We start from the raw sequence: 13,693 nt of genomic DNA, 5'->3' as shown, positions 1-13,693 counted from the left end.
AGTGCCCACCAAATAGATTAAGCCCAAAATCCTTGGCTTAATTAAAAAAATCGAATCTTTTCTACTCCTAAATTAGACCTCAATCCAAGATTCTGTCTTCTACCTTGTTTTAGTTAAGGTTTCTAGTGCTGTGAAGAGACCATGACTACAGCAACTCTTATAAAGAAAACCATTTAGTTGGGGCTTGCTTACAGTTTCAGAGGTTTAGTCCATTATCTTCATGGTGGCAGGTAAGCAGACATGGTGCCGGAGAGGTAACTGTGAGGAGTTCTACACCTAGATCAGCAGGCAGCAGGAAGAGAGACACTGGGCCTGGCTTGAGCACTGTAAACCTCAAAGCCGACCCCTAGTGACACACTGCCTCCAATGCGGTCACACCTACTCCAACAAGGCCACAAGTCCTAATCCTTTCAAAGAGTGCCACTCCCTATGAGCCTATGGGGATCATTTTCATTCAAACCACCACACACTTACACATTGCAGCTCTCCTTAGAATGTCCTTTGAGTCATCTCAACCCATAATAGAAAAAAAAGTCCATCTATGTTGATGTAAAATGTGTCTTTTTAGTTGTACACCTTTAAATCCATCTTCCTGGCTACCATCAATCACCCCATAGCACTCTGATGGAATCACAGCTCTGATGCTCCCTCCCTATCAGCTCATTTCTGAAGACTACAAGCTGCTACAAGACAAACAATTACAAGTCAGAGCTGCAGAAACTGTTCTGTATAACCATAACTTTTCTTAGCAAGACCTCAAAAAACCGAAGGAATTCCTAATCATTTGGGATTTTACAGATGAAGTAGCTATCTATGTTGACATTAAACCAATGCCACAAAAATCCAAATTCATTCCACAGCAACTTTGAATTTCACAATCAGGGAAGGTGGTGTGTGTGTGTGTGTGTGTGTGTGTGTGTGTGTGTGTGCGTGCGCGCACACACTCTTTATTACGGCCCTGAGGGAACTTCTCAGAGACCCCATCAGTGGGGTCCCCTTTACATGTGGTCCCACTCTTAGGTCACAGCTGTATCAGATCACTTACTCTGCTGGCCTTGATGCTTCTGGTTCTTTTCCCACTCGATTCCCATTGCCTTGACTTAATCATCTCTATGTGTAGGAAACACCCAGGTGACATATAAGCATGCATGCTTAGACACAGAATCTCCTGTGCTAGCTGTGGTGGTGAAGCCTGTAATGCCAACACTCTGGAGGTAGAAGCAGTATGACAGCTTTGAGTTCAAGGTCTGCCTAGGCTACATAGTAAGAACAGACCAGCTTGGGCTACATGCTAAGACCCTGGTTTTTTTTTCTTTAAAAAAAAGCATACAAAAAGAATAATTTCTTACTTATGTTTGGTGCATATATAGTTCTTTATCATATAATTTCATTCAACCCACAGATAACCTTATAGGAATAAATAACCCCATTTAGAAGAGAAAAAAAAACAACACTGGAGTATTTCATTTTACATTACAAAGCTAACAAATCATAAAATGACACACAGAAATTCCCATTAATTCAAAAAACTAAAAGGAAAGAAAGTCCCATTAATGACCAGTTCTACACCCCTCTCCCCCAAAGGTTTTAACTGACATTGGCTATTTCTCACAGTACCATGATACAAGTCTGAATTCTGGAGAAGAGCCTGGCCCAAGTCCTGTGGAATCCTAAGCAATGCTGTCAATTACCAAACTCCAGTTCTGGCTAGCAGCTCATCATTCTGTATTTCCCACCACATTCCTAGTGCCCACCACTGCCCCAATCTCTCTGCCCTAGTATTACTCTAAACTAGTCATCACCACCCAGTAACAGCTGGGTTAACCTACTTCCCCTTTCTTGTGGTGTCTATAGCTCAATGTGGGTTTCGACTTCAAGTTTGCATAGTGCACACAATGTTTATGGGGACATAAAGTCTGTTGACCTCTTAAAAAGTAGTTTTTATAACAAAGTTCTGAAATACTCAGTTTTTCAGAATAGCTGAGGAAAAACAAAAACCAGAGCTAACCCTAAGTCTCTTCCTGTATTATGTGTGGGCTAGGTCTTTCTGAAACCCATGAGCCAAGTGAGCTAACCCATACCCCTGCCTGTGTGAGGCATATGGTGCCTGCCATTGCCAAATTCTCAGTTCACTTTCCAAAAGGCTTCGGGTTGACAGTGTCAGAGCAAGAACTGTTACTCACACAATGTCTAAAGGTCATTTTGGTCTGGCAAATATTGGCATTATAGTATGTGAATATCATATGTATTTATTTATTCTGTGTGTACCATGTGAGTGCCTGGAAGTGAAAGACGGCTGAATCACCATGTGGGTGCTGAGAGCTGAAGCTAGGTCCTCTGCAAGGATAGCACCTTCTCTTGATCACTGCGTCATCTCTCCAGCCAGCCCCTGCAGTTACAATTTCAATCCAGATTTAATAATGAGGTTTCAGGTCCTTAACTCTTGTTACATCACATCACACAGCTAAGGGGGTCCAACTGACCTGACAAATGATGGTCATGGTTTAATTATCCTGGAAAATCATCTAACAAAGCTGGGCCTGTGGTACAGTCCCATTACCCGAGCTACCTGGAAGTCCAAGGCAAGGGACAAGTCCCATCTAGGCTGTGAAGACAGTTCAAGGCTAGCCCAGGTGGCTAAATAAGATACTGTCTCAAACTCTGAAAATAAAAAGTATAACTAAATATGCATTTATTAATCGAAATGACTCTATACTTGGTATAACAAGTGGGGGAATGGGGAGTAATTCATTTTATATTTTTGGTTGCGAGCCTAGCCTTTAATGGCTGAGCCATCCCTCCAGGCTGTAATTCCATTTTAAATGTGTAAGTTGCGATTAGGAGAGAAGCCCCAACTGTGAAGCACCTGACTGCCCTTGGAACAGCTCCTACTCAAAAAGATTCTCCCTTCAGGGTAAACCAAGAGTGTTATTATAGCATTCCACAGCTCACAGAGTCCTTCGTCGCATCATTTCACCTGAGCTCAGAAACAATACTGAGCCAAGCACATTTTCTAGATGAGGAAACAGGTTTGGGTCTTGACCCAAATCACAAAAATTTATTCCTTCCCTCCTGAAACAATAGGAACCAGCTGAGCATGGGGAAGGTGATCAGAGCTTCCTCCAAATGTTTTTGGAATCACTTGCTAATCAGATAACATAGAGACCACTGACACCTGACCAAACAGCCTTTGCCGACTTATTTAATAGTATTTTATTTCAGTTCAACTTGATTTTACAACATGCACATATGCACACACTTTTTTCCATAAGAAAACGCTGGGCTGGTGATGTGGCCCAGTTGGTAGTAGAGGTGTTGCCTAGCTAGCATGCAAGAAGCCCTGGGGCTGATCCCTAGCACTGCATAAGACTGCACAGTAGCCACAACCTGCAATCCCAGACCTGAAGAGGTGCATGATACCCTTTCCCTCAGTCTTGGAATGGGCAAATGTTTTTAAATGGGTTTGAAAAAATATCAGGTATAAAGTTGTGATAATAGCCTCCAAGTTACAGCTCAGACAAATACCTAAAATGGAAAAGTTTCAGTTGGTGTCAATATCTACCTTTTCTTTCTCCCATTTCTTCCACACTGATGTGTACTCGCCATTCATTCATTCATTAGTTCATTTGACAAATGAACCTACAATACATTTGTTGTCTACAAAATCGATGAGCCAGGGAATATAACTATGGTCTCATGTATCAACAGACAGCAAACAAGAAAAAAAAGATAACTAATTACAAAATTTGGTAAATGCTATCAAAGGAACACAGACTGCTGACACAGAATAGTAAGAGACATCTAATTTAATAGACATATCAATAGTAACAGTTAATGTGAATTGAGAACATGAGGGTAATTGGGGGGAAATACCTCTCTGAAAGAAATGACATTCCAGCCTAGAAGACAAAAACAAGGAGCACCATGGGATCCTGGAGAGAAGGGCTTTTTTTTTAATAAAATGAAAAGTATGATAATCCAACTCTAAAACGGTGGCCAGTGGCACTGGGTGTAAACAAAAGGAAGGTATGAACAAGTCCTGTTTTATCTGATGAGTACCGTCTACATGAAAGGGAACTGTGTGGAAGCTCACCTCAGATGTCTACCTGGAGTTCAGGTATCAGATTCAGCCCTGGGTGTAGTGTTTTGGTTAAGAACTGCAGTCTTTGCCCAGTCAGACCAACAGGAACCTCAAACATAATATGGTATGAGTCTGATTTTGTTGTTTGCTTTTGTTTCTTTGGATATAACATCACACTCTGAAGTCAAGACTGGCCTGTAACTCATATTCTGTAGCCCAGGCAGGCCTTGGAACTTGCGATAATTCTCCGCCTCATGCTCCTGAGTGCTGGGAGATGTGTGAATTGGCAGACTGGGTCTATTCTGCATCTTTCCCCAGCTAAGTAAGAAGAGAATGACCTGCAAATAAAGAAGGTACCCTTTCCAAGTATAGCAATTTCCCTTTCATCATACTAACACCAGGAATAGGTAATGCTAAGCTTAGCGTTCTCACTTTAAAAAGTTCTCAGCTTCCAAAAGAAGCAAGGAAGACACTACCATGATCAGATGTAAAAATGAGAGGGACCAAAGAATAAAGCCAGGTGTGGTGCAAACCTGTGACCCTGACACTTCAGAAGCTAAGACAGGAGGATTGTTTCAAGCTTGAGGCTGGCCTGGGATACAGAGTAAGACTCTGTCTCAAGAAACAAATAAAAACAAGAAAAAGAATAAATATAAATGATATTTGATTAAACAACTAAATTTCTCCTGTACTTGTTTACATAAGATGCTCAAAACACATGGATTCATCACTGTTTGAAGATAAATGAAATTTTAACATTTAAGTCATTCACTGTATGTATACATTAGCTTTCCAAGTCTACCTTCAGATTTTTTCCTCATTGGACAGAGAAATGACAGTGCTCAGTCCACTAAATCACTTCCTTTTCACTGGATGACAAGTAAAAACATAGGGTTCCTCCCTGCCCACCCCTTTACCATCCCAGACTCAAAAGTCGCATCAAAGCTGGCAATTATTTGTCAGCGCCTGGTGTGTCAAGGCTCATCAGCGCAAGTGTGTGACAGCCTGGCAGGGTGGCCGCTCTTAACTCAGATCACCTCGACTACGGAGCAGGAGCTCAATCAGCCCCTTTGTTTCTTCCTCCCGGCTTTCTATAAATGCCTGGCTTCTTCCTTAGAAAATGTCCAACCGCAACAACAGCAGTGCACATTTGCATGCTTTCTAAGTGGCAGCTGCTGTTCTGAGCACATTATGTATGTTAACTTACTTCATTTGCAGGGTAACTCTGAGCCAAGGTACTATTTATTAAAAAGCCCATTGTGAAGGCACTGGAGCCATGAGGATTGGCAGCATCCGGAGTCACGGAGCTCAGGGATAGTTGGTGCTGTTTCCCCAGCTTCTACATCTATTTCTTTGTTTGCCGCGTGTATGAGGGGGACATTTGTCTGTTGTCTCCCTTCACCATGTGGGTCTTAGGAATGAAACTTGGACTGTCAGGCCTGACAGCCAGACTCCCTCAAGCCTACTTCCCCCGACTAATTCAGATGTATCTTATAATACTTTAATGTACATGACTGTCACCAGTGAAGCTGGGAGCACATACCTGAACTCACTGTGCACTCAGGCTCACCTTTTTAACTATCTGGGTGCTTTCTGTAAGAAACTAAAATTCTAGCCGGGCAGTGGTGGTGCATGTCTTTAATCCCAGCACTCGGGAGGCAGGGGCAGGCGATCTCTGTGAGTACGAGGCCAGCCTGGTCTACAAGAGCTAGTTCCAGGACAGGCTTCAAAGCTACAGACAAACCCTGTTTCGAAAAAACAAAACAAAAAATAATTAAAAAAAAAAGAAACTAAAATTCTCTGTGACTTAGTTTCTTAGTTTCACTTATCTATACAACAAAGGTGCTAATAGCTACAACCATGAGTAACTGTGCAGATTAAATGAGTTACATCTGGAAAGAACAAGGAACATGGTCTAGCCTGGAAGGACCAAGTATCGGCTGTTAGTAACACCATTACTACCTTTCTTTGGGAATTAAGCCAAAGACTGCAGCTAACATAGCCAGCATTTCTGTTCTCCTAGCGTCTGTCATTTGTGTTGTTTGATTTACACTGGCCAACAAAGAACCATTCACACCACAAAAGGAATGCACGTGATTCCCCTGCTACACTGTCTAGACCTAATTAATCACTTCTTCCTTCTGTTTCAGGTACCTAGAGAACATCACTTAAAGATAACAGGACTGCTGGGCAGTGGTGGCACACACCTTTAATCCCAACCCGTGCCTTTGAACCCAGCACCCAGGAAGGCAGGTGGTCTCTGAGAGTTCAAGGCCATCCTGGGCTACAAAGGCTTCTAGGACTAGGAGAGCCAGGATTGTTTCACAGAGAAACCCTGTCTCAAAAAACAAAACAAAGCAAAACAAAAAAGAAGCTAGCAGGACTGCTTGTGTCTACATAAGCAGGTCCAAAGCCATGACAATCCAAAGGCTAATGACAAAATTTGTAAAATAATAACAAAAGGGAGAGAGACAAAGCACATTCCTCCCATTTTAACTTAAAACATATCAAATTGTTTGACATTTTGTTTGTAGATTAGACTTTCCATTTATTCAAGCATCAGACATGATCTGCAAAATGTTTATAACTTGAAACACAGTACATTTAAGCAAAATCTTTAATAAATTTCTGTGAGTCAAAATTTCACTTAAAATAAACAAAATCAAGATACTTTATGTTTATAACATGTGGGACTATGCTTTAATAACTTCTACACAAAGATCGCATTTGAAAGACTCCCATGAGACACCACTCATTTGTATAACTGGGGCCAGGTCCCAAATTGCACATCCCTGAGTCCAAGGCAGAGCAGTTCACCGTCTGTAGCTAACCAGAGCTCAGCAGGTAACACCATCTAAAAACCTATAATCCAGGAGCATTTATTGTAATCAGAGCACTCTAACGGAGACAGATACTAAGGTGGTTATAACAGCAGGTGACGGTATACAGAAATAAACTACACAGCTATGTCATATGTCTCTTTGTAGGGTGAATGCTTTCCCAGACAGCTATATATTAAAAGGCTACACTGGCTGCTCGTGGTGGTGCACGCCTTTAATCTCAGTACTCAGGAGGCAGAGGCAGGCAGTACTCAGTGAGTTTGAGGCCAGCCTGGTCAACAGAGCAAGTTCAGGGAAAGTCAGGGCTACACAGAGAAACCCTGTCTTGAAAAAAAAAACAAAACCAAACAAACAAAAACAACAACAACAACAACAACAACAAAAAACCCGCCCTCAAAAAAAAAAAAAAGAAAGAAAGAAAAAAAAAAAAAACGAAACAAAAAGGCTACTACCTGTGCCTTTACTTGTCCAGGCTGGGGGCTGTAAATGTAAAAGGAAAGCCAGCACTAGGCCACTGCACTTACCTTTCTCACCTCTGTTAAGTAAGGTATGCAACTACCCAATATATCAGCATCATGGTAGAAGTCATGTACCTAGCTCCTGCCACGTGTCAAACGCTCTCAGAGCTCGGTTGTGAGAGACAGAAGCAAACGTGATAAGGAGCACACAGTATTAAGAATGGATTCCAGAATGCACACTGACAAGGACCATCAAGGACTTATGCTGCCATTGTCACCCAAGCAATGTTATATAAACTGTTTGGAACTTTAAAAATTGTTTTTGCCTACTAATAAAATTGCTATAGACTATGTCGAATGTAGTCAGTCATTTGTTACACAGCAACAAGTTAACTGAGTATATAAACAAAACCTCCAGCTTCTATTACTTAACAGGCAGAGTCGACTAGTATACCCATCATGTAAGGGAACTGATACACACGCACACACTCAACACCAGCAGATAATGTGCAATTTCTGGTTACCTGCACACTTCTGTTTCACTAGAGATGCATAACTTACAAAAATCTAGAAGACTCTGGTCTTTTGCTACTAAATTCATTTGCACTCTCTCCATTATAGTAAACCAAGGAACCGTGCATTCAAAAACTATTGTTGTGAAAAGCAAACTGAATGCTTTGGAAAAAGTCAGTCAGTCCATTCATCCATCCACCCACCCGCCACCCATCCATCCTCCATCCATCAATGTATTCGCCATCCATCTGCCATCTACCTACCTATCCCTTCATCATCCACTCACTCATTCATGCATCCACCTTTCCACAGAGCAAGTCAATACATGCACACTGGGGACTGAACCTTGAGCTTTAAGTGTGGTAACTGTACCACTGAGCTATACCTCAGACCCCCAAAATACACGTTTGATGAACTTCCCTCTCCCTAAAACACACTTGTGAATTATATAATATAAAATAACCATATAATTGCTTGTAAAATTAGAAATTATTAAAAATGTGAGATTCCAGCCTTAGACTGCTCTGATAGTCTTCTTCCACTATACACCAGTGTTTGGATTGGTTTGCACAAGAAATAGTATGCCTAATTCTAAAAGCAGACTACTTTCACCCTCCAAAAGCTCAAAGAGGGTATGACTCAAGGGTTCTGAGAGTACAGGCCCTGGGTTTAATTCCTAGTGCAAAAAGAAGAAATGAAGGGCTGAGGACCTGGCTCAGTGGTTAAGAGCAGACTGCTCTTGCAGGAGCCAGGTTCAGTTCCCAGCCCTCTCACGGTGGCTCAAAACTGTGTGTAACTCTAGTTCCAGGGAATCTGATGTCCTCTTATGGCCTCTGTAAATAGTAGGCGCAACACACACAACACACAGACATACATGTAAGCAAAACTCCCACACACATAAATGTTTTTTAAAAGAAAAAGAAAACAGTAAAGGAAGAACAAAAACAAAGGATATGATTTTTCTGTGATTTCCACTGCTTTTTATCAGCCAACCAAATATCACACCCAATCATAAAGCACGTTCCAGGGCAATGTGGTCTACACAGTGAAATCTTGTCTCAAAAATGAGGGTGGACACAGCTGTACCCTCTTAAGCAAACGGTTTGGAGTTGCTACATTAAAACACACACTCTACTAGTTCTTAGATGAGCACCTGAGAGTCTCTTATTTACCCTCATTTTACAGAGAACCTGGTATCAAGTAGGATCACATAGTTCTCCAGGACACAGACTAAAAGCCGGAAACAAAAGGAATAAGAACATTGGCAAGAGAGACTGCTAAAACAGGGGACCAAAAACCAGATATAACAAACAGGGAAGAAACAGTGGAGTGCTTGAAGTTAGAGACACCAAGAAAATCTCTCACCTAGCTTTTCTAGATCCTGACATGGCACCCAATTTTCAGCATCCCCTGCTGCTGCCACATTTGCAATAAACTAAGGCTCTTATATTGACTATAGGCACCCTTTTTCCTTTAAAAAGCATCTATGTTGTGTGTGCGTATGTGTGTGTGTATTGTAGAGAAAGGGAGGGAGTGGGGAGAGAGAAAGAGAAAGGGGGGCAGAAAAGGGCATCAGATTCCCTGGAATTGGAGTGACTGGTGATTTTGAGCCAGCATGTGGGTGCTAGGACCTGAACTCAGTTCCTTTGGAAGAGCAGCATGTGTTCTTAACTGCTAAGCCATCTCTCCAGCCCCTCTTTCTTTCTTTGTACTAAAATAAGGCCAGTACTTAGGTGGTAGAGGCAGGAGAATCAGGTTTGATGCCAGCCTCAGTGACAAAGTAAGCTGAAGGTTAGCCTGGGCTAAATGAGATCATACAAGAGCATGTTGCTTGAAAATTGAAAAAAAAAATCTGTGAAAAACTTACTTCAGGGTCTCTGTAGTAGTTTGTTAAGTAAGAATTTGTAGTTATTCTGAATATTGTTTTAAAAACAAATCACCGAGCAGTAGTGGCGCAGATCTTTAAACCCAGCACTTGAGAGGCAGACGGATCTCTGGGAGTTCGAGGCCAGCCTGGTTTACAAAGTGCATTCTAGCACAGTCAGTGAAACCCTGTCTCAAAAAACAAAAACAAGAAACAAAATAAATCTATGAACTAGACGGTTCATGGGTTTAGTTGCTTGTTTGTTGGTTGGTTATTTTTATTTTTATTTTTTTCCAGACAAGGTTTCTCTGTGTAGCCTTGACTCTCCTGAAACTTCATCTGTAGCCCAGGCTGCCCCTGCCCCCGGAGGGCTGGGATTAAAGGTGTGTGCCACCACCACCCAACAATAGTTCATGTTTTTATGGAATAACACACAACATTGGATTTAGGATTACTTCATTTCTGACCTGAGAATGATTAAAAAAGATCAATAGCTTTCAAGGGAAAGAAACTTACTCTCACTTCTCTGGGAATCTTGATAAATGGATTTATTTTCCTTATTAATTTGTATCAGTCCATAATTAAATCTTCATTGTTTAGTTACAGTTTTATCTAAGGTAAAACACGCTTTATAAAGTTTCTGTTGTAAATGCTATTTTTTCAACTGCTGTGGCTTTAAAGCAACTTTTTAATAAGAATCCAAGACAAACAGTGACTTTGATTTTATTTGCTTGTTTATTCTGAGATGCAGCTCCTGACCTTGGTGCCAGCTTTTCCACAGTCACTGATGTAATCTAAAAATCTAAACTTAGCATGGCACACAGGCAACCCTCTCAGCAGCAATGCATTTGATGATATGCCTACAGACATAACTATACACTTATTTCAGTTAACAGTAGAACACCCAAAAACTGAAAGCATGAAATTAAATATAGTTGTCTCCCACTTCTTCCCAGTATATTTTAATAGACATTATTACCAAAAGACATAGTTTAACTAGACAATTTGTATTTCTGATCATTTTGAAAGACAGATATAGGAAAAATCACCATTTTAATGCACAGATTCTTGAAAATCCGCTTCAGAGGATAAATCACTTTTTCCAGTCCTGAGAGCTGAGATTTCAAAGAGTGCCACTGTCTAGCCCTTCCTTCCGAACACAAGGACACCCACTGCATGATTTCTTGGAATCAAACTCACAGCTGATAACGAAGTCTTCACTCCTAACCACTACTATTTTATCAAACTCGCCTCAGGGCTGTCCTTACCCCTAATCAGAAGGCTGACAAACAACTTCTGAAGTCTCTGAAAAGCAAAAGAAGGCTGATGTGGTGTTGAGGGACTGTAATCTCAGCCGCAGGAGACTGGCTCTAGCCACAGCCACATGGGACACTTTTTAAGGTATTTTTTATTATGTTAAAAATATTCATATATTGGGTCTGTGTGTGCAAATGTGCATGGGTTGAGGTCAGAGAACAACTTTCAGGAGTCGTTTCTCTCCTACTTTGTAGGTTCCAGGGTTTGAACTCGGATCATCAGGTTTAGTGGCACCTTCACCCACTGAGCCACCTTCTAGGCTTGTGACACCCCCCCCTTTTTTTTTTCATTAAAACAATGGGGTTGGGGGAGGGGCAAGGTATAGACATTATTTTCTAAGTCTTGAAAATGTAGGTTTAGAGCCTGGCAATGGTGCAGTTAATCCCAGCACTTGGGAGGCTGAGGCCAGAGGCTCTCTGAGTTCCTGAATTTAAGGCCAGCCTGATCTACAGAGCAAGTTCTAGGACAGACAGGATTACACAGAAACCGTGTGGGGGGTGGGGGGTGGGGGGGTGGGGGGGTGGGGGAGACAAACAATAAGCCAGGCAGAGGTGGTGCACCTTTAATTCCAGTGCTTGGGAGGCAGAGACAGGTGGATCTCTGTGAGTTCAATGCCAGTCTGGTCTACCAAATGAGTTCCAGGACAGGCTCCAAAGCCACAGAGAAACCCTGTCTTGAAAAAAGCAAAACAGACAAACAAACAAACTATTATTATTATTATTATTATTATTATTATTATTATTATTATTATTACTATTAATAATAATACAGGTTTAGAATGACAAATTGGACCCTAATTGTCCATATAGGGAACTGAAGCTGGGGTACTCTGGGGTACTCTAAAAAACAACTGGAATTCACTAAGAGCACTGAAAGGAACCAAGGAGAGGTCACAGTGGCCTGTAATGCCAATATCGTGGAGGCTAAGGCAGAAAGATGATTAGTGAGTTCTGGGCCAGCCTGGGTTACACAGTGAGATCTGTGCCGGCCTAGAAAACTTGGCAAACAACAAACAAACCCACAAAAACAAAACACAGCTAATGAAAAACGGTAATGATAATAAAATAATACTCTTGATCAAGTTCAAACTGAAGTTTCAAAAGTTGAAAAAACTTTCCAGAAGTTGGATTGACTTGACCTAAAAAATGAGTAACTGCAACCGAAAAGGACACTAAGCCTATGGCCACTCATTAAACACTACTTCTGTCACCTTCATTCTGCCACACACCAAAGACTCTCCTAGAACTGGTCCTCCCATCCGACTTTAACCACCCACTCCATAATTTCATCTCTTCCTCAGCAGCTGCTGTCTTCACAGAGACTGTCCTTTCACGTCTGAAACAGGAATAGTTGATCCTGTGGAAAATTAGGTTAACGCCTCTGAAAGGAGACAGAGAAACAAAACACAACTCAGGCCCTACTTAAATAAATCATTTACCTCGGTCTGGCTTCATTTTCGCATCCAATTTCCACCCAAAGTGCTGTAAAACACAGGTGTGAGTTCTTCCAACCGGCACACCGCTGACTCAACAGCTTCTGCTTCGTTTTCCGAACGCTAAGAGATGAAAATAAAAAAGAAACACTCGAGTCTTGTTTTAACCCCTAGATCTTGCAAGAAAAAACTACTAAGTTAGGCCTCTTCCTGGTGCAGACTGCAGTGACAGAACCCTGGGCAGGTCTGAAGGGGGAAAAAAAAATCCTCAAGTCTGTGCACCGCCTCCCTCCCCGGGCGTCCTCGGGCCTAGCACCCCTGCTCCCCGCCCCTCGGCTCTCCAGGCCAAGGTGTCCTCCTCTGACACAGCGTCTCGGAAGCGCTAGCAGGATCTATTTATGCCCTGGAGGGACAGGCACGGAGGAGGAAGAGTCGGGCCACGGGAGCTAAGGCAGCCCTCGGTCAAGTGTCCTCTGGGCACCGAGGCACCGCCGCAGGGACCGGGGCGCAGCAGTCCCCGCAGCCCCCCGGGCCTCACCTGCGGGGCTCCCCCTCTGGCTAGCCTCGCCGAGGCCTCGGTAGGCGGGTTCCCGCTGGAGTCGGAGCCGGTCAGCAGCAGAGCCCGGGCATGATCTCAGCCGCGCCGACCCACGCGTGGCGCTGCCCACCCGGGAGCGGCTCCCATGGCCCACCCGCTCGCCGCCCTCCGGGACCCCTCGCTCCTCCTCCCGGCACTGCTCTCCGCGGCCGCCCGGCCGCTCACATCACACTCCGTGCTCCGGGCCACGCCTCCCCGAGCGCAGCGCGCAGCGACCCCCGCGGCCGACGAGACGCCCAGACGCCGAGACGCCGCGCCCCGCGCATCCACCGGCCTCGCTCGCTGCCTGCCCGCCTCGCTCGCTCCACTCTTTCTCTCACTGTTTGCCCTGTCAAAACACTACCCGGGTCACGTGTCCCAACAACAGCCAACCCACTCTCGTCACTTCCTTCGCCGAGGCTGCGCGCGCCGGTCGTTATGGCAACGCCGCCGCGCGCCCTGGAGTTGGAGTTTGGGGGACCTGTCTTCCCGGGCCAGGGTCTCAGAGGACGCGGGACCCACGGGGGCCACCTGCGCTGCGCACCTAAGCAGCTACGGAACTGCGCCCCGAGTGCACTAGGGTCACCTGAGAGATGCCGCCCCAGGGCTTA

At 43.6% G+C, this 13,693-nt stretch overlaps 1 protein-coding gene across 2 annotated transcripts in view; it reads right to left on the bottom strand.

Annotated features, from left to right (window-relative positions):
- The window catches only part of Atosa (atos homolog A), a 78,111-nt gene extending 64,696 nt beyond the window's left edge, over window positions 1-13,415 (bottom strand). Inside the window, exons 1-2 of one of the 2 annotated variants that reach the window (XM_085689388.2) lie at window positions 13,269-13,415; window positions 12,512-12,628 (exon numbers count right to left, since the gene is read on the bottom strand). In XM_085689388.2, coding sequence (XP_085545514.2) covers window positions 12,512-12,527 — 16 coding nt within the window. In that variant the 5' untranslated portion in view covers window positions 12,528-12,628; window positions 13,269-13,415. Of the gene's footprint in view, window positions 1-12,511; window positions 12,629-13,043; window positions 13,240-13,268 lie in introns of those variants that run through there. The other variant, XM_048423549.3, reaches the window with a different exon arrangement.
- Window positions 13,416-13,693: the final 278 nt, after the last annotated feature.

This window comes from Myodes glareolus, chromosome 4, assembly GCF_982192425.1.
Source record: "Myodes glareolus chromosome 4, mMyoGla1.1, whole genome shotgun sequence".
Lineage (NCBI taxonomy): Eukaryota > Metazoa > Chordata > Mammalia > Rodentia > Cricetidae > Myodes > Myodes glareolus.
The sequence above is the reverse complement of the archived record's forward strand: the minus strand, read 5'-3'. Positions and strand labels throughout refer to the sequence as shown.